This window comes from Ceratotherium simum, chromosome 2, assembly GCF_057802395.1.
Source record: "Ceratotherium simum simum isolate JZ-2026a chromosome 2, ASM5780239v1, whole genome shotgun sequence".
Taxonomy (NCBI): domain Eukaryota; kingdom Metazoa; phylum Chordata; class Mammalia; order Perissodactyla; family Rhinocerotidae; genus Ceratotherium; species Ceratotherium simum.
Genome location: NC_141901.1, coordinates 50,146,372 through 50,166,232, shown reverse-complemented (window position 1 = coordinate 50,166,232; position 19,861 = coordinate 50,146,372). Strand labels below are relative to the sequence as shown.

The 19,861-nt window shown below is 37.7% G+C and overlaps 1 protein-coding gene across 1 annotated transcript in view; it reads right to left on the bottom strand.

Annotated features, from left to right (window-relative positions):
- Positions 1-19,861, bottom strand: part of SPAG17 (sperm associated antigen 17) — a 193,891-nt gene that overhangs the window by 40,850 nt on the left and 133,180 nt on the right. Inside the window, exons 26-29 of the mRNA XM_004420602.3 lie at positions 18,505-18,622; positions 15,654-15,832; positions 13,701-13,860; positions 4,086-4,303 (exon numbers count right to left, since the gene is read on the bottom strand). Coding sequence (XP_004420659.2) covers positions 4,086-4,303; positions 13,701-13,860; positions 15,654-15,832; positions 18,505-18,622 — 675 coding nt within the window. The remainder of the gene's footprint in view (positions 1-4,085; positions 4,304-13,700; positions 13,861-15,653; positions 15,833-18,504; positions 18,623-19,861) is intronic.

Below are 19,861 nucleotides of genomic sequence, written 5' to 3'. Positions count from 1 at the left end.
TGTGAGCAAAAAGTTAAGATCAGGACTGGCCTGACCCAGGTCTGTCCAGGAAAATGACCCCAGGTTCTGCTTCCTTGCAAACTACAGGTTTAAGATAAGCATGGCATGCTGAGGCTGCCTTGCATGTGATACGAGTTGGCTTGCAGATCTCGGCCTAATGTCATCCAAACAGAACATGAAGATTGGTGGGGAAGAGAGGCTGTGGCTTCTCTGTGTCTAGTTGATCCGCGCATTCATATGCCCCTGTCCGCGGCTGCCATACATGCCCCATATGGGCTTAAGGGGAAAAAGAAGCTGTGCCTCTGGGTTGTTGCTGGGCCTCCCAGTTGGGTGAGGATGCTGCACTGATCATGCTGTATTTCCTGTCTTGTGTCCTTCCCTAAAGCTGAGTAAATGCAGTTGTAGATTAAAGCCTGTTGTGTTCTGTTAGTTTGATTGTTAATTTTAACCTGTAATCTCTTCTGTTCTGGTAGGGAGTATTACTGTGGCAAATGGATAGAAGGTCTAAGAAGGAAAATAGCTGTAGTACCCAAGACAGGAAGCCAAAGGGTGGTCACTTTGTCAACCTAGTATATTCCAGGTTTATTCCAATGCAATCCAACTGAATGCAGATTTACAGGGTGCTGTGTGTTTTGAACTGTGATATGTGCTGGGGTGATGATGAATGAGTCTGGAGTTTAAATCCCTATCCTCTAGGAGTTACAGACCAGAGGGAGGACAGTCATTAAAGAAGTTGTTAAAGGAGCCATTCGAGCGACTGTAGTGAGGGATCTGACGCGGTCTGGCTCCCCTCTGAGGGAGCAGTGCCCGAACCTGGATTTTGTGTGTCAGTGCAGAGGAGCAGCAGGGGTGAAAGGTGTGCCAGACACAAAGGGTCCCTGGGAGCAGTGGGGAGAGTGGTGGGAGACAAGGCTAGAGCAAGGGACCAAACTGAGGACGACTTTAAGCCCTATTAAGGAATTCCACCTTTATCCCATGGGGGGCAAAGTAGTACTGAAGGGTTTTAAGTATGTGGACTAGAGTAGGAATCACAGAAAAACTCAGTCATGGCAGGTGCTTCAATCTGAAAGAACAATCAGGCCCTTAAATACTGTGGGTAAGTGGTTGACCAGTGAAGCTCTAAACCCCCAGATGTGCGTGTGTGTATCGATGTGGCAGACATGGAGATGCAAGGCCCAGATCACCCTTTACAAAAGGACTTGCTCTCCAGCTGTGGGGAGGACAGTCAGCAAATAGCCTCCAGCTCTCAGCTCTTCCGCGTCTGCCTCAGCAGCGCAGAGATGCTTTGCCTGCCTCACATCGTCCCAGGGCAAGCGGCGTCCAGTGACGGAGTGAGGCAGGGGTATACCGATCTGGTTCCTGCTACCAGACTTGGGACGCTGGGACAGGTGATACTGGCTCCTGAGCACTTGCTGTTGACCGAGGCTTTGTCGGGTCTGTACCACAGCTCAGCTTCTACCTCTGCCCATTCATGCTTCTTCCCCCTTCCTTTCACAGATGGTGTCCCAATAAATATCTTGCACTCCAAACTCCATGTCAGGGTTTGCTTCTGGAAAGTCTAACCAGCAACAATAGTATTGCACATTATATAATACATATTTTAATTATTGAATATTTTCTAACTTGTACTGTCCTAACTATAAGGGACACAAGGTTTCACTGAAGAGTCCAGGTCACTGTAAGAGTGAGTTTGCCAGCTATTTTTTGACTCAAATGTCTAGGGCTATTGGGAGCAGGTGATAATCACCTTATCGTCTCTTTACAGTAGGCAGAAATCACTGTATTTAAGAGAGAAATGCATGCTGATCATTATTTTAGGTTCTTATCATTGCCACACTCAGCCAGGTGTGTATAACGAGAAATACTGCTGCAGAATGTCCCAGCTGAGAGTGTGAGCTCTGGAGTTAAGCTGCCTGAGTTCAAATCCTGGCTCCACTGATGGCTGGGTAACTTAGGCAAGTTGCCTAACCCCTCTGTGCTCTAGTTTCCTCATCTGCAAAATGGAGCCAACACTAGTTTCTCCTTCAGGGATGTTATGTGGATTAAATGAGATGATGCTGGTAAAATGCTTAATACTTGGTCATCAAGTTAGCAATGATTAATACTAGCTCTTTATCTAGTATAGATATTTACATTTTATTATTTAGAATTATTCAAACATTTCATAACACCACAAAACATTGACATTTTCTGGTCACCATAGAGTGGGATAATCATTATTCTTAGTGGTGGTAAGAACACAATAGAAAGAATATTTACTGAACACCTGATAGTGTCGGATCTGGTGTTAATCTTCCCAACTATTTCAGGTAATGACTATTATCTCCATTTTAAGAATAAGGAAACCCATATTAGAAACTTGTCCAAAATCGTACGTCTAGTAAGGAATGTGGCTGGGGTTCAAAACCAGGTCTGCCTCACCACGAGGCCAGTGCCCTACTCTCTAAAATGTGATACTTCATGTCGGGTGGTGTGGAAAAAAATGTTTATTTTCAATTTTGTTTCATATAATCATGCAGTTTTTTGGCTCTTATATGTGTAGTGGTTAAGCACGTGGGATCTGGAATGCAACCTTGGGGGCCACATTCTGACTCTACCACTTGCTGTGTTATCTTGGGAAAATTATCTCAGTAGCTTAGTTGCCTCATCTGTAAAACAGCAACAACAATAGTTTGTTGTGGGAATTAAACAATTAAGTATGCGGAAAGTCAGTATGATAACAGGGCCTGCCTGGCACACAGCGAGTGCTCAGTAACTATTATTATCATTATTGTTATTACTATTCTGTTAGGTGTCTGATGTTTAATTCATGCTAATCAAGGCTCTTGGATGTTGGCTCATGCTTCCAGAATGGTGATAGGTATTAATAAGAGAAACTGAGAGTTATTAACTAAGAAATATTAGTCAAATTTGCATATTAAGCCAAATAACCTATATCAGGGGCTGAATTAAAGCGAGTTATTTGAAGCGACAAAAAAGGCTTCCTGAGATGATATGTACTTTGAGTCTTGCAAAAAAGACAACCGGCAAACAATGTAAGAGATTACAAAATTGTTTCAGAAGTAGACTGAAGAAGAAAGGAAAACACTTTTCATTAGATAATGTAATTCATCTCAATAGCAAGCAGACATTTTGCTTTTGACCAGCAGTATATGGTTGTCAATAAGGGTAGGAAGTCCAGAAACCAGAGATAAGACACCTAGGAAATTCTTCGTCTTGCTTAGATTCAGAAGGAGCTGCAAAGCTCTGCAGAAGGTGTTAGAGGACTAGCTGAGGAGTGGAAAGAGCCCAGTTTTCGGTCACCGACAACGGGTTCTGATCCTGACTCCAGCACTTCCTGGATGTGTACCCTTGACCACATTACTTATCTTGCTGAGGCCCCATTTCCTCATCTGTGTAATATATTCACTGATGTGAGGACTGAATGAGATAACGTACGCAGAACCCCTAACAGAAAGCCTGACCCGTAGAAGATACTATTGTTCATCCCAGGAGTTTCAATTTCACATCATAAACAAAACCGTTATTTTCTATACTACTCATTTGTCACTTATTCTTAGACTACAAACAAATTATTTTGTATAGCTGCTCTGTGGTGTTGAATTCTTGACTTATTTAATGTGAGCCTCTCCTTAAATACACTGTGAGTTCTTTGAAGTCAAGGATCATGAACAAATTTCTATCACTCACTTCAGGTGCACACAAAGAAGTAGGAAGAAGGCATGGCCCTTCACTTCTAGAAGATAAGACATATGGACAAATACATTCATCATCAAGAAATATATGACACAATTAATCTTACATGTCTTCAAAGTGGTATAGAAAATTCATAATCTGTCTCTCATTTCAAAATTAGTATTTCATGATACACTCTGCTGGTCAAATAAACCACACAATGTTTTTATATTTGGGACAATGGGTCCATCCATTCTTCCATCCATCCATCCATCCATCCATCCATCCATCCACTACTTAACAAAAAGTTATAGAAAATTTATTATTTTCCAGGTACTCTTCTATGCATTATTTCAGAACTCTAATGATTTAAAAATTTTAATTTTGCAATATACAATAGTTTGCCATACCGTTCCATTGACAGGATCTGTGGCCTGAAAGGATAAAAATGGGGCCAAGTCTGCCATTCTTTCTAATCCTTTGGTGCCAATCTGATATCCTTCAGGTGTAGTTGTAAACCAGGTGCCTACATGAACCTCCACAGGAGTGACCGTTTGAACTACCTCTGGGGGAGGTTCCTGGATTTCATTCTTATGTGCCATTGCTGACTGACTTTTGTGACCTTTTCCTGTGGAAGTTCAAGTAAAATCAAACAAAACAGTATAATTATAATATCAATTACATAAATTATTCATTAAATTTGACACAGAGTAAGCTACCTCAGACACTGTGGCATAGAAATTCTAAGTAGTATTCATCAATTATATTATTTCTCAAGAGGCAAAAGTATCAGGTTATGAATATCTTAATCTTGGCACTTGAACTTTGGCTAGATTCCCACCACCTCCCCCCAAACATACAAATGCATACACAGCTCACTCTCTATGGCACAATACCTATTCTGGTCAATTTCTGTACACTATTCAGTCTTGCTTATATATCCCTGGATTCCAGATTTTGGGTTCCGTACCCTGGTTTTTAAAGCCTACCTTTTCTCCCATATATTTGTCAAACTTTCAGACTCCTTCTTTTGACTTACTGGACTCTAGCATGCTAGATTTTTAACTCTTCATTCCTATGATTTTGTCATTTTTGTCAGTCATAGATAAGAAACATCTTTCTTAAGCTCTGAATCTGGAGAACCTTAACAATCAGGCATATCCTTGGCCTCTCACTGAAGGAGAGGATTTTCACAGTTTAATTACTACATTGATAATCATCTGATACATACTCCCTCCCTATCCCTCCCCACTACCATCCATTTGGAACAGAAAGTTAGAACTGAAGAAAATCTCATGGAATTCTGTGAATAATACCTCATTTCCCCTATCAGGATAGATTTACTCCCTTTGTATGAATAATAATGAGTAATCTGTAGATGATATTTGCCTGTGTTATCAACCCTCAATGATGAAGTAAACTCAGACCCAGAAACAAACTACAAGCAAAGATAGTAAAGGATTGTTAACTCCAGGAAGATTCTTCAGATTCAGACCATGAAGTGTGCATCAGGGCATGGATCTTGGCCTAAGATGCAGACTCAACTAAGGGAGGGAACCAAGGAAGACAGACACATCAAGCTAAGCCTTTCCATTGTCCCTGAGATTTAATTTGGACTTACTTATATTTCCAGAGAATTAAAAAAGAAATAAAAGATAGATTTTAAAAAATTATTTAGAATGAAACTCAGAGAGCCAAAGTGAAAGAAATAATGAAAGAGGAGTAAAAGGTTTCTAATATATGCTCAATTGGAATTTCAGATGAAGAAGAGAAAGAAATGGATGAGAAACAATATTTGAAAAGATAATTATTGAGAACTTTCCAAAATCAATGAAAGATACTAATCTAAAGATTCAAGAAACCCAATGTGTTCTCACGTGGATAAATAAAATGAAATCTACAACTAGTTAAATCATATTGAAATTATAATAAGAAAAGAAAATATTTAAGGGCAATAAGATTGCCTTTCACAGCAACAACAATTAGACCGACAGCCCATTTTACAACAGCAACTTTGGAAGCAAGAAGAATATGGAGAATTTTTGTCAATGTACTGATAGAAAATACCTGTCAATCTAGAATTTTATACCCAGTAAAATTATCTTTTAAGAATAAGGACCACATAAAGACATTTTCAGAAAATATCTGTTAAACAATAAATAGACTAAAATCTCCAGTTAAAAAACAAAAATTGTCAAATTGAATTTTTAAAATATCCACCTATACATTGCTCACAAGAGACGCATTTAAACATAAACCACAGGAAGTAATATAAAGTGTGGAAAAAGTTATACTTTAAAAGTATTAAAGTATAGCTAGTGTAGCTATAATAATAAAAGCAAAAGAGACATTAGGGCAAAAAAGAATCCTTGAATAGAAAGTCAATACACACTGATAAAAAGTTAAGCTCACCATGAAGATATAACTACTCTAAATTTGTATCTAAAATCATATCCTCAAAATATAAAAGAAAACCTGACAGAACTATAAAAAGATATAATTATTTCAAAAATACAGAAATAAAGATTAAATTATAAGGAGCACAGCACTGAATAGACTATTCTACTCTTTCAGGAAATTTAAACATACTTCTGCTGAATAAATTGATATAGGTGATTAAAAAACCCATAAGGACATAGAATAGGAGTTGGCAAATTTTGACCTGTGGGGTAAATATGGCTTACTGTCTGTTTTTGTATAGTCTGTGAAGTAATAATTCTTTTTACATTTATACAAAATTAAGAAAATCAAAAGAATAATATTTTGTGACACATGAAAATTATATTAAATTCAAATTTTAGTGTCAATAAATAAGTTTTATTGGAACACAATACAGCATGCTCATTTGAATAAGTATTGTCTATGGGTACTTTTATGCTACATTGGCAGAGTTGAGTAGTTGTGACAGAGACCACATGGCCCACAAATTCTAAAATATTTACTATCTTGCCCTTTACTGAAAAGTTTGCTGAACTTGGATACATACTGGACAACACAAATAACAAGTTTGATCTCATAGATATAAAGAGAATATTGTACTTGATAACTTCAGGACATGCCCTTTTCAATCACACACAGAATTTTTAAACACTTGATCATAGGTGAGGCTATATATCATGTTTCAAAAAATTTCAAAAGGTTAGTTTAAAACCAATTATTTAAAAAACCCATGGAAATACTTCATAGGTTTGGAAATTTAGAAACAAGTTTAAATAACTTCTAGGTCAAAAAAGAAGTCATAATGGAAATTAGAAAATATTTAGAACTGAAAAATAGCGAAAATACTACATATTATATCTTATGGGATGGGAGCAGCACTTCTGGAGTGACAAGTAAGGACCTTTGAAAAGCCACTCCTCCATCAAAACAATGAGAACATTGGAAAAAAGGATCAAAATCAACTTTTTAAGAACTCTGGAAATAAACCAAAGAATTGCAACAATCTGAGAAACAATTCAAGAAAACAGCTGAATGTCAGCAAGAGCAACTGCCTCGTGGTGTTATAACTTGCCCTATTCCCAGCCTCCAGCCTCCCCCATCTCCAGCTCCACAGTAGCCTTGAAAAACCGTAGCCTCAGAATCACAGTAGCTATAAAAACCAGCAGTCTAGCAGCCACTGGAGGGGGCAGATGGGCTCAGAATTCTCCCTAAAAACTCGAATTCCAGAGAATTGCCATTGACTTGTCTGAAAACTCCCTAGAAATCCCCACCCTCACCTGAGTCAGAACTCACTCACTGTAAACAGTCTTTTTCTGGGGCTCTTGTTGAAACAACCAGCAGCAATTGTTTACAATGTGGCTGCCTGAGGAAACAATAACAGGGCAAACAAGATGCTGATTGAAAATTTTAAAAAGAAAAACTAGAGGGGCTGGCCCAGGGATGTAGTGGTTGGGTTTGCGTGGTCTGCTTCCATAGCCCAGGGTTCACAGGTTCAGATCCTGGGCACGGACATACGCACCGCTTATCAAGCCATGCTGTGGCAGGTGTCCCACTTACAAAATGGAGGAAGATGGGCACAGATGTTAGCCGGGGCTAATCTTCCTCAGCAAAAAGAGGAAGATTGGTAATGAATGTTAGCTCAGGGCCAATCTTCCTCACCAAAAAAAAAAAGAAAATATAAAAGGAAAAACTAGAGAATGAGATGTCCATAGGGGACTTTGAAAAACTCTATTTGCCTGGGAATCTAGAAGGCTGCATGCACATTCAGGACTGTACTCATGCCCAGGAAACACCTGAGAAATACTGAATCTCTCACCTCTGGCTGACTTTGAGGCTAAAGCTAGGGTCTAAACTGCAAGAGTGATGAAGGCATGCCCCATTAAACACACAAAGCCCCTTGGCAAAGGCTGGAAGAATTTGGTTTGAGGCATCTAAGGAAATCCCGGTCCAATCACTAGCTGACCACTAAACTAACTGAGCAGAGACTTCAGTGGCCACAAGGACCAAGGAAACAGACTTCCCAGAATAAGTTCAGGAAAGTCACTAACCAAACAGCAACAACAGCAAACACTGAGGGGATCTTATTTCCAGAGTTGCCACAAAATAAAAAAGATGAGAATAAACATGTTCAACAAGATTTCAGGATACAAGCTCAATACACACACACACACACACAAAAATCAATTGTATTGGTAAATACTATCAAAACAATCCAAAAATAAAATTAAGAAAACATTTACATTTATAATAACATCAAGAAAAATAAAATCCTGAAGAAAAATTTAATAAAACAAGTAAAACAATTATACACTGAAAACTACAAAATAGCATTGAACAAAATTAAAGAAGATGTAAATAAATGGAAAGACATCCCATGTTCATGAAGTGGGAGACAATATTGTTAAGATGGCAACACTCTCAAAATTTATCTACATGTTCAATGAAAGCTCTATAAAAATCCCAGCTGCTTCTTTTGCAGAAATTGACAACTTGACCCTAACATTCATACAGATATGCAAGGGACCCAGAAGAGTCAAAATAATATTAAAAAAGTAAAATAAATGTGGATGACTCACACTTTTCAATTTCAAACGTACTGCAAAGCTATAGTAATCAGGACAGTGAGCTGTTGGCATAAGGATAGACATATAGAAGAGTGGAGTCGAAATGAGAGTCAAAAATAAACTCTTACATTTATGGCCAGTTGCATTTTGACTGGGGTGCCAACCAATTCAATGGGGGAAAGAATTGTCTTTTTAACAAATGGAAAAGAATGAATTTGGACCTCTATTTCACACTATATATAAAAATTAAATAAAAATGGATAAAAAAATCCCAAATGCAAGAGCTAAAACCATAAAACTCTTAGAAGAAAACACAAGAATAAATTTTGTGACATTGGATTATGCAATGGTTTCTTAGATATCATACCAAAAGTATAAACAATCGAAGGGAAAAAAAAACACCTAGGAGCATGATGCTGGAATGTACATGTTCAGCTTTGTAAGAAACTGCCAGACTGTCTTCCAAACTGGATGCACCATTTTGCATTCCCACCAGCAATGAATAAGAGTTGGACTTCATCAAATAAATTGGATAAATTGGACTTAATCAAAATGGACTCTATCAAGACAGTGGGAAGACAACCCACAGAATGAAAGAAAATATTCACAAATCATATATCTGATAAGGAACTTGTATCCAAAATATACAAAGTATACTTAAGACAACAATAAAAAGACAAAAAACCCAATCAAAAATTGGGGAAAGGATTTGAATAGACATTTCTCCAGAGAAGATATACAAATGATCACTAAGCACGTGAAAAGATGTTCAACATCATTAACCATTAAGGAAATGCAAATCAAAATCAAAATGAGATACCACTTTACACCCACTAGAATGGCTACAGAGATACAATAACAGTGTCGGCAAGAATGGAAGAAATTGGAACCTTCATCCGTTGCTGGTGAGAATGTGAAATAGTGCAGCTGCTTTGGAAAACAGTTTGTCAGGTCCTCAAAATGCTAAACACAGTTGCTACCTGACCTAGCAATTCCACTCCTAGGTATCTACTCAAGAGAAATGAAAACATATGTCTACACAAAAACTTGTACAAAAATGTTCATAGAAACTTTATTTGTAACTTCCAAAAAGTGGAAACAACCCAAATGTCCATCAATTGATGAACGGGTAAACAAAATTGGTATATCCATACAATAGATATTATTCGACCATAAAAACCAAGTACTGATACATGTTACAGCATAAATGTACCTTGAAAATATTATGCTAAATGAAAGGAGCCAGTCACAAAAGCCCACATATTTATGTTTCCATTTATATAAAATGTCTAGAATATGTAAATCCATAGAAACAGAAAGTAGATTAGTGATTCCAAGGTGCTGGGGGGAGGGGAAATGACTGCTAATGGTACTGGTTTTTGGGAGGGGGGTGATGAAAATGCTCTGAAATTAGATAGTGAAAATGGTTCCACAACTCTGTGAATATACTAAAACTGTTTACTTTAAAGGAATATTATGGTATGTGAATTATATCTCAATAAACTTGATATTAAAACAAAATTCCTAGGACGAAGCAAACAATACTTGGAAGGAAATGTATAGCCACAAATGCTTATATTAGGAAAGAAGAAAGCCTAAAAATTAGTGAACTAAGTATCCACCTTAGGAAGATTAAAAAGACTAGCAAATAAACTGAAAGAAATATGAGAGACTTCTATTTTTGTCGGGTATGTGGCAGCAGCATAGTTGTGAATGTTCCCTCTTCTCCTCCTGGAAATCATATGAAGCAATAATAACAATGAAAAAAATCCAGAAATTACATTTGTAGAAAAACTAGGGAAACCATCAAACTTCAATTGAACATAAGTGCTGCCAAAAGCAGAGCTGAAGAGTAAGCCCACGGGGATGGATGTAGAAGTGCTACTGGAATGAACGGGGAGGAGGAAAGTGTAGGAGCTCATAGATCTCAGAATTTTCCAACAAGCAAAATTCCAAAAGGCCAGTATCCCATCCTGGGAGAAAATTGTGTGGCCAGTATCTAAAATGAATGGAGCAGGATCCCGAATGAAATAGAGAGAGAAGGCTTGGAATGTGCCAGAGGTATGCGTAGAGGTGGTCCTTACATGGCAGTTCAGAAAGCACTAGTAAAATACAACCTCTAAAAGTAAATGCATCTAAGAAAACAAACAATCTAATTTAAAAATGGACAAAAGATCTCAACAGATGCCTCAGCAAAGAAGATATATGGTTGGTAAGTAAGCATCTGAAAAGATGCTCAATATCATATATCATTAGGGATTAAAATTAAAACAACTATGAGATACCACCGCATGCCTATTAGAATGGCTAAAATCCAAAAAACTGATAATACCAAATGCTGACAAGAATGTGGGGTGACAGGAACTCTCATTCATTGCTGGTGGGAATGCAAAATAGTACAGCCACTTTGGAAGACAGTCTGGCAATTTCTTACAAAGCTGAACATATACATTCCAGCCATCATCCCTCTAAGTATTTATTTAAATGAACTGAAAACTTATGTCCATACAAAAACCTGTACGCAAATGTTTATAAGCAGCTTTATTCACAATTGCCAAGAACTGGAAGCAACCAATATATCCCTCAGTAGGTGAATGGATAAACAAACTATGGCACATCCATATGACAAAATATTATTCTGTGATAAGAGGAAATGAGCTATCAAGCCATGAAAATATATGGAGGAATATTAAATGTATACTACTAAGTGAAAGGAGCCAGTCTGAAAAGGTTACATACTGGTTGATTCCAACTAAATGACCTTCTGGAAAAGACAAAACTATAGAGACAATAAAAAGATCGGTGACTGCCAGAAGTTCAAGGTGGGGGTGGTTCAGAGTGGGGGAGAGGAGGATGAATAAATGGCTCACAGGGGATTGTTAGGGTGATGAAACTATTCTGTATGATATCGTAGTGGTCGATTCATGATATTATACATTTGTCAAAACCCATAGACCTATACAACACAAAGAGTGAACTCTAATGCAAAACTATGGACTTGAGTTAATAATAATGTATCAATATTGGTTCATCAACCTTAACAAATGTACCACACTTTCAAGATGTTAAAAATAAGGAAAACTGTGAGCTGGGAAGAGAGGGAGTATATGGCAACTCTCTGTACTTTCTGCTCATTTTTTCCGTAAACCTAAAATTGCTCTAAAAAATAAAGTCTATTCATTTTTTTAAAAAGTGACTGCTTTGGGGCCAGCCCGGTGGTGCGGTTGAGTGCACGCACTCCGCTGTGGCGGCCCGGGGTTTGCCGGTTTGGATCCCGGGCGCGCACCGACGCACCGCTTGTCGAGCCATGCTGTGGCGGCATCCCATATAAAGTAGAGGAAGATGGGCATGGATGTTAGCTCAGGGCCAGTCTTCCTCAGTGGGGAAAAAAAAAAAAAAGAGGAGGATTGGCATCAGACGTTAGCTCAGGGCTGATCTTCCTCACACACACACAAAAAAGTGACTGCATCCCCTTGGATGCAAGGGCTGTGAAGAAATCTGCAACACACCATGCTGGAGGCAGAAGTCCCTTGGAACCAGGTTAGGTTCTAGGGGAAGAGGCTACCCTTATACCAAGTCCTCTTGCATCAACAAAAGAGAGAGCCTTCAAGCTGGGAAGTTTGGAAAGCTATGGGGATACTTTCATTCACTTCAACTGGGAATCTCCTGCTGACACTAAAGGAAAATCTATTTCACTAAATTTTGAGTAACCGAAAAAGGAATTCAGTTTGCCTCCATACAAGGTTACTGGTTACTGTGGTGAGATGTGTGAAATTGACAAAAAAAGATTAAATACAGGTCTCAGATCATTAAAGGTAATGAGAAATTGAGAAAAATTTGTAACGCATGAGATACAGTGCAATTTAGGAGTTAGGTGAGGGGACTCAAATCCTATCTCTAACACTTACTAGCTGAGGGACCTTAAGGGATTTATGTAACGTCTCTGTGTCTCAATTTCCTCATCTGTAAACGAGATTATTAAAATATATATCTCACAGGATTGCTGCAAGGATTAGCTGATTTAATATTTTAAAGTGTTCAGGATTGTGCCTGGTACACTAATACACATATCCTATACATAAAGATCTCTTACAAGTAAATATGAAAATGATGAATATCCCAATAGTAAACCAGGAAGAGATGTGAATAGAAAATTCACAGACAGAAAAAAAAAAAACTTTAAATATTTAACTCTCTAGTAATCAAAGAAATGAAAATTAACATAATAAGGTCTATCAAATTGAATAAGATTGAATAAGATTAAAAGAATGAGAAAATCCAGCATTGGAAAGGGTAGGAGGAAGAAAATATTTTCATACTGTGCTGGAAGTAGGGGCGTAAAGTGGAAATGTCTCTGAGGAAATCAAGTGTGTAATTTAGATTACGGTAGACACTGTTGATTGCTTACCCAACTATTATGCACCTTCTTTTTCCCCTACTAGTCATGCTCATCTCCTGAGAAAAAAAGCCCAAAATGTCAGCTACTTGTTTTCTCAGCGTAGGTCCCCGGCCAGCTCTAGTCAATGAGGTACAAGGAGAGGTCTGCTGGGGTTGGGGGAGGATCTGGAAATAGTTTCCTCCCCCATCAAGAGAGACACTTGAAAGCTCTTGTGTTCACTCTCTTTCCTTTCTGCTTTGGAAGTTACTATACGAAGACCTCATTCCTAGAGCTGGTGTTGCCTTGCAACTCTGAGAAAAAGGTTAAGAGAATTACAGAGATGCCTACTCAGAACCTTGACGTCATTGATCCGCTCAACTAACCCTAAAACGGCAGCCCAGGCGTTAGAGCTAACGTTGTATAAGAGTACATAATGACACAGGAAAATGCTCATTATTTATTACTAAGAGAAAAAAGCAGTTCGTGAAACTGTATAATGCCGTGATTCCAGTTAAAATTCATATCTATGTATGTGAGTATATATGAATATATGCATTGAGAAGTATAATAATGATTTAGAACATTTATTAAGCACTTAAAAACTTCATTAAATCCATTATAAATTGAGAGGCTTCAATTATTACCTTTCTTTGTGATGACAATCTCAGACGGTGCTGTTTCTGATTTTTGCTGAGAAATTGTGTCCATCAAGTCTCCGCTATGAGGGCTTGCTGGCATTTCAGCAGGAGGACAAACAGGACCTGAATCGGGACTACTGCTCACAGCACCATTTGCAAAGAGAATCTGAAGGAAAAGAAAAAGTTCTCGTGTGCTCAGAAGCAAGGACGAGACTGGTTAACAATTAACACTGTGTGTCAAACTGACATAGGTTGAAATTAATCCAAAGAAGAAATGCTATTTGCAGACGTCCAGACTCAGCGTTCCAAAGCATATTATAGAAGGGTAGATTTGGAGCTCAGAGACAATAGCTTAATAACCAGGACAGCAATATTATTCTATGTTTTCCATTCACTTTCCATTTTGTTTCTTTTCTTTTTATTTCTTGTCTTTTATTGGATTGACTTGAGCTTTATTTTTTTTTTCCATTGTTCACCCTTCCCCCATGCAATTAGGAAATTATCCACTCTATTTCAAATTTTTTAAAACTACATTTAGAACTTTATTACATATTTAAATGATTAGTTTCTATCAACGTCTTCCTTGTACACATAGTATCTATAGGTACTACAGATACATCTAACCAGTATCAGTACCTATAGCCTCCCAATGAACATGACAAGAATCACCACCAGTGTTGCTAATGAGAAATCTAATGTCCATCTTGTCATTGTTTTATGGGTAACTGCTTCCCTTCAGGAAGCTTTTGGGATTGTCTATCTATGCAGACCTAAAATTGCATTATGACATATCTAGACGATCTTTTAAAGATAATTAGCATTAATCCTGATTGGGACTTGGTTGCCCTATTTAATCTGGAGTATTTTTTTTTTAAGCTCTGGAAAAATTCACTGTATTATTTCTTTCATTATTTTCCCCATTCATTCTCATTATTTTCTTCTTCTGGAAATTCTAATATACAGATCTCTTTTCCACATCTTTTAACTTTTCTCTCCCTCATAATCCACCCCCCCGTAATCTTTCACAGTTGTTATTTTTAATATCTAAGAACTCTTGTTTTTTTCCATAGCAACTTTTTAAAATTGTTATTTTGTGGACTGTTAACCTCTCAAGTCTCTGTCTACATTACTTTTACTCACTTTCAAGTTTTCTTGTTTAACTGTTTACTCATTTTTAGGTGCTATTTCTTTAATTTATTGAATTTTGTAATTTGCTTTCACGGGTGGATTTTTCCTCATGGGTGGTGACTCTTGGGTGCATGGTTTTACTTCTCATCAAGAATCCCTTTTCTCTTCTTGGTGGTGCAGTGTCTGGTCATAGGAGCTCCTTCTCTGTGATCACCGGGGAGGGATGGAGCAGGGCATATGGCTTCTGGATATTATGGTTTCTGGTTCTCATCCACCAGGTACTAGTGAGTTACCTGGGGCACTGTTCCGATTTCTGAGCTCCATCTGTGAAATGTCTGTGTTAGAACTCCCATGTTGGTTTTTAATTTTGCTGCAAGCTTTTTCCTTTATGTGTTTTAAACTTTGCTCTTATTTCTCCATCAGCCTTATCTCAGCCGACTTGCATTTTCTAGGAATTCTCCCAACTCTCTGATCTATTGATGACACACTTTGTTGTTCTCTAGTAGTGTTGTGAATTTATTATCTAAAAATATTTTTCTATTATTTTAAGGTGCCTCGAGAGGGAGCAGAGGTAAACACTGTGTTCAGTCTGTAATCTTGTATCATATGCAGAAAGATAAGTTTATTTGTATCCTGGATTGCATAGATAGTTTTTTCTTCTAACCATACTGTTCTTTATTTGTCATTTTAAAGTATCATTTCATTTTCAAATGAGTTGTTCCTCCTCCCTGTCAAAATACTGTTCCTTACCCATAGCTTGTTTGTAAGCAGCCCCTTCATAGCTCTTTCCTTTGAAGCAGGAAAGAATAATTGTCTAACACATTCTTTTACCTGTGTGGATCCATCCAACATGTATTTGACAACAGTGCCTTGACTGGTGATAACTCTCGATGCCTCCTGCTCCACGGGTGGCATCACCGTTTTGTAGAACTCATAGTGTTTCACCTTCTGGGGGTAGCTCTGTCGGACCATGATGTCCCACACGGGTTCCTCGTCTATAACATATTGATCTTTAAAAAAAGAAAAAGCTTTACTGTGAACTGGGCAATGCTATGTGGCTGGGATTTTATCTTCTTGCTTAATTTTTTTCATTCTTTGTCTACATCTGAATAATAGGGCAGTTTCCATGGCATGACAGATGTCTCAGAGTACTGGTTATTTGCTGCCTTTGTTATAGCCAAATGTAATAAATAAGGTCATCTACAAGTACTTAATAGGTACCTTCTCATGTATCAGCCATTCTATCTAATGAAGCCCAGGACATCTCAGGGCAAAATTAGGAAAGAAGCAGAGTTTTGCTGTCTTAGATGTTCCCTCTTCTCTCCATTGGTACTTTTCTCTCACTTTCAGTAAGCTCTCACCCCTGGATAGGCAATGCTCCCCTAGTGTCCCTTGGTTGTCTGGAGCCCCAGAGGAAGTTACTCACTCAGGCTTGCCCTTCCTAAATCATTCATCATCTTTCAACGTTAACATAATCTCCCTTTCTCGAGCCAAATCCAGAGTTTTTTCAGGGTTCTACTCTTAGTGGCAATCAAGGAGAAAAGCAACTAATAAGTTCCTTCAAAAGAAAGCATTATTGTTACTGAGAATTTCTGGCATACGGTAGCCACTCAGTTTTTGCTAACTGAATAATTTTCTCTTCTCAATTCATAAAGTGGCTTATTAACATGTAATGATGGAATTTCAAGGACTATATCAGGCTGGTGGTAAAATAATTTGAAATGAGGGCCCTTCATGATACCCCTCAAGTCACAGAAGTAATAATAATGATAAAATAATAAACATTTATTGAGATATTTCTATATGTTAAATGCTCTGTATATGTATCTTATTTGGCCCACCTCAACAACCATTTAAGGTAGACCCTTTCACTTTCCAGAGTTCTCAGATGAATAAATGGAAGCTTGGAAGGGTTATAACTTCTCCAAGGTCACACAGCCAGTAAGTGGCAGAGCTGGGATTTGAACCAGGTCTTTGCTTAACAGTTTTCTTATGCCGTAAAAACAACCACTGCTACCACAGCCAAAAAACAAAAACAAAAACCTAACATTGGAATAATATGTTCCAGATTAGAAAGTATTTTCTCATTTAATACTTATAAAAACTCTGTTTAGTACATGGCCTTATTTTATAAATGAAGAAATTACCTGGAAAGGGGTTATGACTTGTCCAGGGTCACCCAGGAAAGAACTCCAGTCTAGGTTCTTTCTCCTTACACCATGTGACCTTCTCTCCCTATGTCCACAGCTGACCCTGATGAAGGTATTGGTACTTCGGCATTCACGTTGTAATTATGTTCAGATATGAATTAGGATATTCATAATGTATGGGAGGTTTAAAAAAGATTATGTGCTCCAGGCAAAGTTATTATTAACCACATTGTCTCCTCTGACATAAGGATGAAAATGTCAGACTAGATAATGAAATAATGGAAAGGACAGGTGAAACAAGTATTAAGCTGGTGTTTGATAACAGGATCAAGTAAACAAGCAAACAAATATGTCCTTGAACTTGAAAACAGTATCCCTCTCAGTTCACTCATAGCATCTTTGACTTTGGAAGACCCTTATGGCCATCAGTCTTTGTAGCGCACACGCTCGATTCCATGGAAAACCTGGATCACCAGGAATCCTTGGAAATTGAAACAACGGTCCATGGTCTATTTTTAATAATTCAGAGATCCTAATTAAAAGTAAAATTGAGACAAAATAGATCAACTACAACGGTGAGTTTGTGTTTTTTTTGGCTGGCAAATACACATGACATTGAATTATTTTTCAAATATGTACACTTTTTCTTTGATAGATACACTTTTCAAATATGGTGTACATAAGGGTGCTATAACAAAGAAGATATTTTGTTGTGAAAAAATCAGAATCCACTGATATAACATTTATCAGATGAAGAAACGTGGTCCAGAGACAGTGAATAATCGAAAGGGCCATATAGTTGGTTAGAATTCAAGTCCCAGTGTAGTGCTTGCTTTGTGGCACCTCCCTAATTCTACTGCAGTAGTGAGTCCCCATCTAAACGATATTCAAATTCAATCACCAATGTGGATGCCCTATCAGGTTAATTGAAAAAGTCCTACTTGTACTTATTTATTCATCTTAATAGGTTAGGAGCCATGTACAGAATCCACAGAAGTAACAGACCTTCTAAAATTATATGGTGGTACCTGGGAACAGGGCTGGCTTTCTTCATCCATTTAACCTTCAATTATCTCTACCTACTTTGTGTTCACTGTCTTTTGTTTTGATCAGACCAGCAAAGTGCTGTACCTGTGGCCCTTTGTAGAGGTAGGAAGATAGGGCCACACAGTAAGAGCACTGGCTTTGCCATCCCTGGACCAAGAATGGCATTTTTTCTCTGTCACTTAGGAGTTGAGTGACCTTGGTAAGTTACTGAACTTCCTGGAGCCTCAATTTCTTTATTTGGTAAAATGGAATTATTAGGACTTAGCTTATTGTAGTTGTATTTTGTCATGTATGTTAAGTACTTAGATAGTGCCTAACCCATAGGAAGTACTCAAAAAGTGGTCATCATTCATTAGCCTATTGTTCCTTATAAGCAACAAATATGTTTAACTGGTAGGAAAATACACAATTTCAGTGGTGACTTAACTGTTTTCGATAGCACTTTCTGCGCCCTGACTTGCCGCCCCGCCCCAGCTAGCACTCACCTGTAGACTCTTGCCCAATGAAGGTCACTAGGAGCCCATTGGGGCAGGACACATTTAGGTTTCGGAAGGTGGGAACATAAAAAGTCTCTTGTGAAACAGGTTCTGCTTCTACTTCTTCCTGTAAATAATTTAACATGTGAATAATTGCTTGTCATTTTCTAAATGAGCTATTGATTTGTTATGACTAAGCAAGGACTTGCTGAGTGCTTAGGGTATGACTTGCCCAGGACTAGTGGGCCCTGCAATGGAGCTTATAAGGGTGCATGAGTTTTCTTCTTTGTACAATTTATATTCTGCTTGTAGAATGGCACACAGACATGTGAAACAGTTAAATAATAGTACCAAGTGGTTGGCACATCTTTCCTCAGACAAAGGAGGTATCAAAGTTAATGAGAATAACTAGGAAAGGATCAGGGAGGAGTTGGGGCCTGAACTGGGCCTTGAAAGATGTCTCTGTTTGCATGTGTAGGCGTAGAGGCTGACCAATATCCCCACTACCTTCTTTGTGTAATTCTTGCAGTTTGGATGCTAAAGACATTACGCTATCAGGATGTCTCCTTATTTTTCTACAATGAGCATGCGTTGCTTTTGTAGTAAGTAAAAACAAATAAAAGACAATAAAAAGTTCTTTATAAATTAATGAGGGTTTGGGTGTGTCTACTTAAAAAAGTCTTAATTAATTTTATGCTAACTATGCCTGAATCCCTTGTTAGGTTATATGAACTCCAGAATTTAACTTATTTGGTTACTTCCAACCAATCCCTAATGATAATCATTTCAGTTTTTCCAATTGGCTCTCTTTTATTAGCCACTAAAATCATTTCAACTGATCCCCCATTGCTGGAGCTTTAATTTATTCTAACTAGTCTTCTACTGTTGATCATTTAGGTTGTTCTGCCTTTGTTACTAACGAAGAATAAAATACGAATAGTTAATTGAAAATCAATTAAAAACACAAAGCAAAATTAAGAGGAAAAAGCTTATGCAAGTCGGTAAAATGAACAATAATACTCAAAGACATGAACACACCATGACAAATCTATCATTATACACAAAATCAGTAATATCCCCCACCTTTCCATTATTGCCAATTTTTAAAAATGTTGTGTGAACTGATTGGTTTGCTACCAAATTGCTTTCAGCTAAAATAATGAATTACCTGGGGTTATTTTGCTCAATACTTGAATATTTTTACTTAACGAGGTAAAGTGTCCTAGCTTGGGAAAACTCAACTAGTATAGCTATGTAAATATGATGCAGAGGCTAAGTAACATTCAAACCCCATAACATTTAAAGAGCCAGGGTCTGAAATCCAGGTTCTTGATCACTTTTTAACACAGTTTTTTCTTCTAATAAG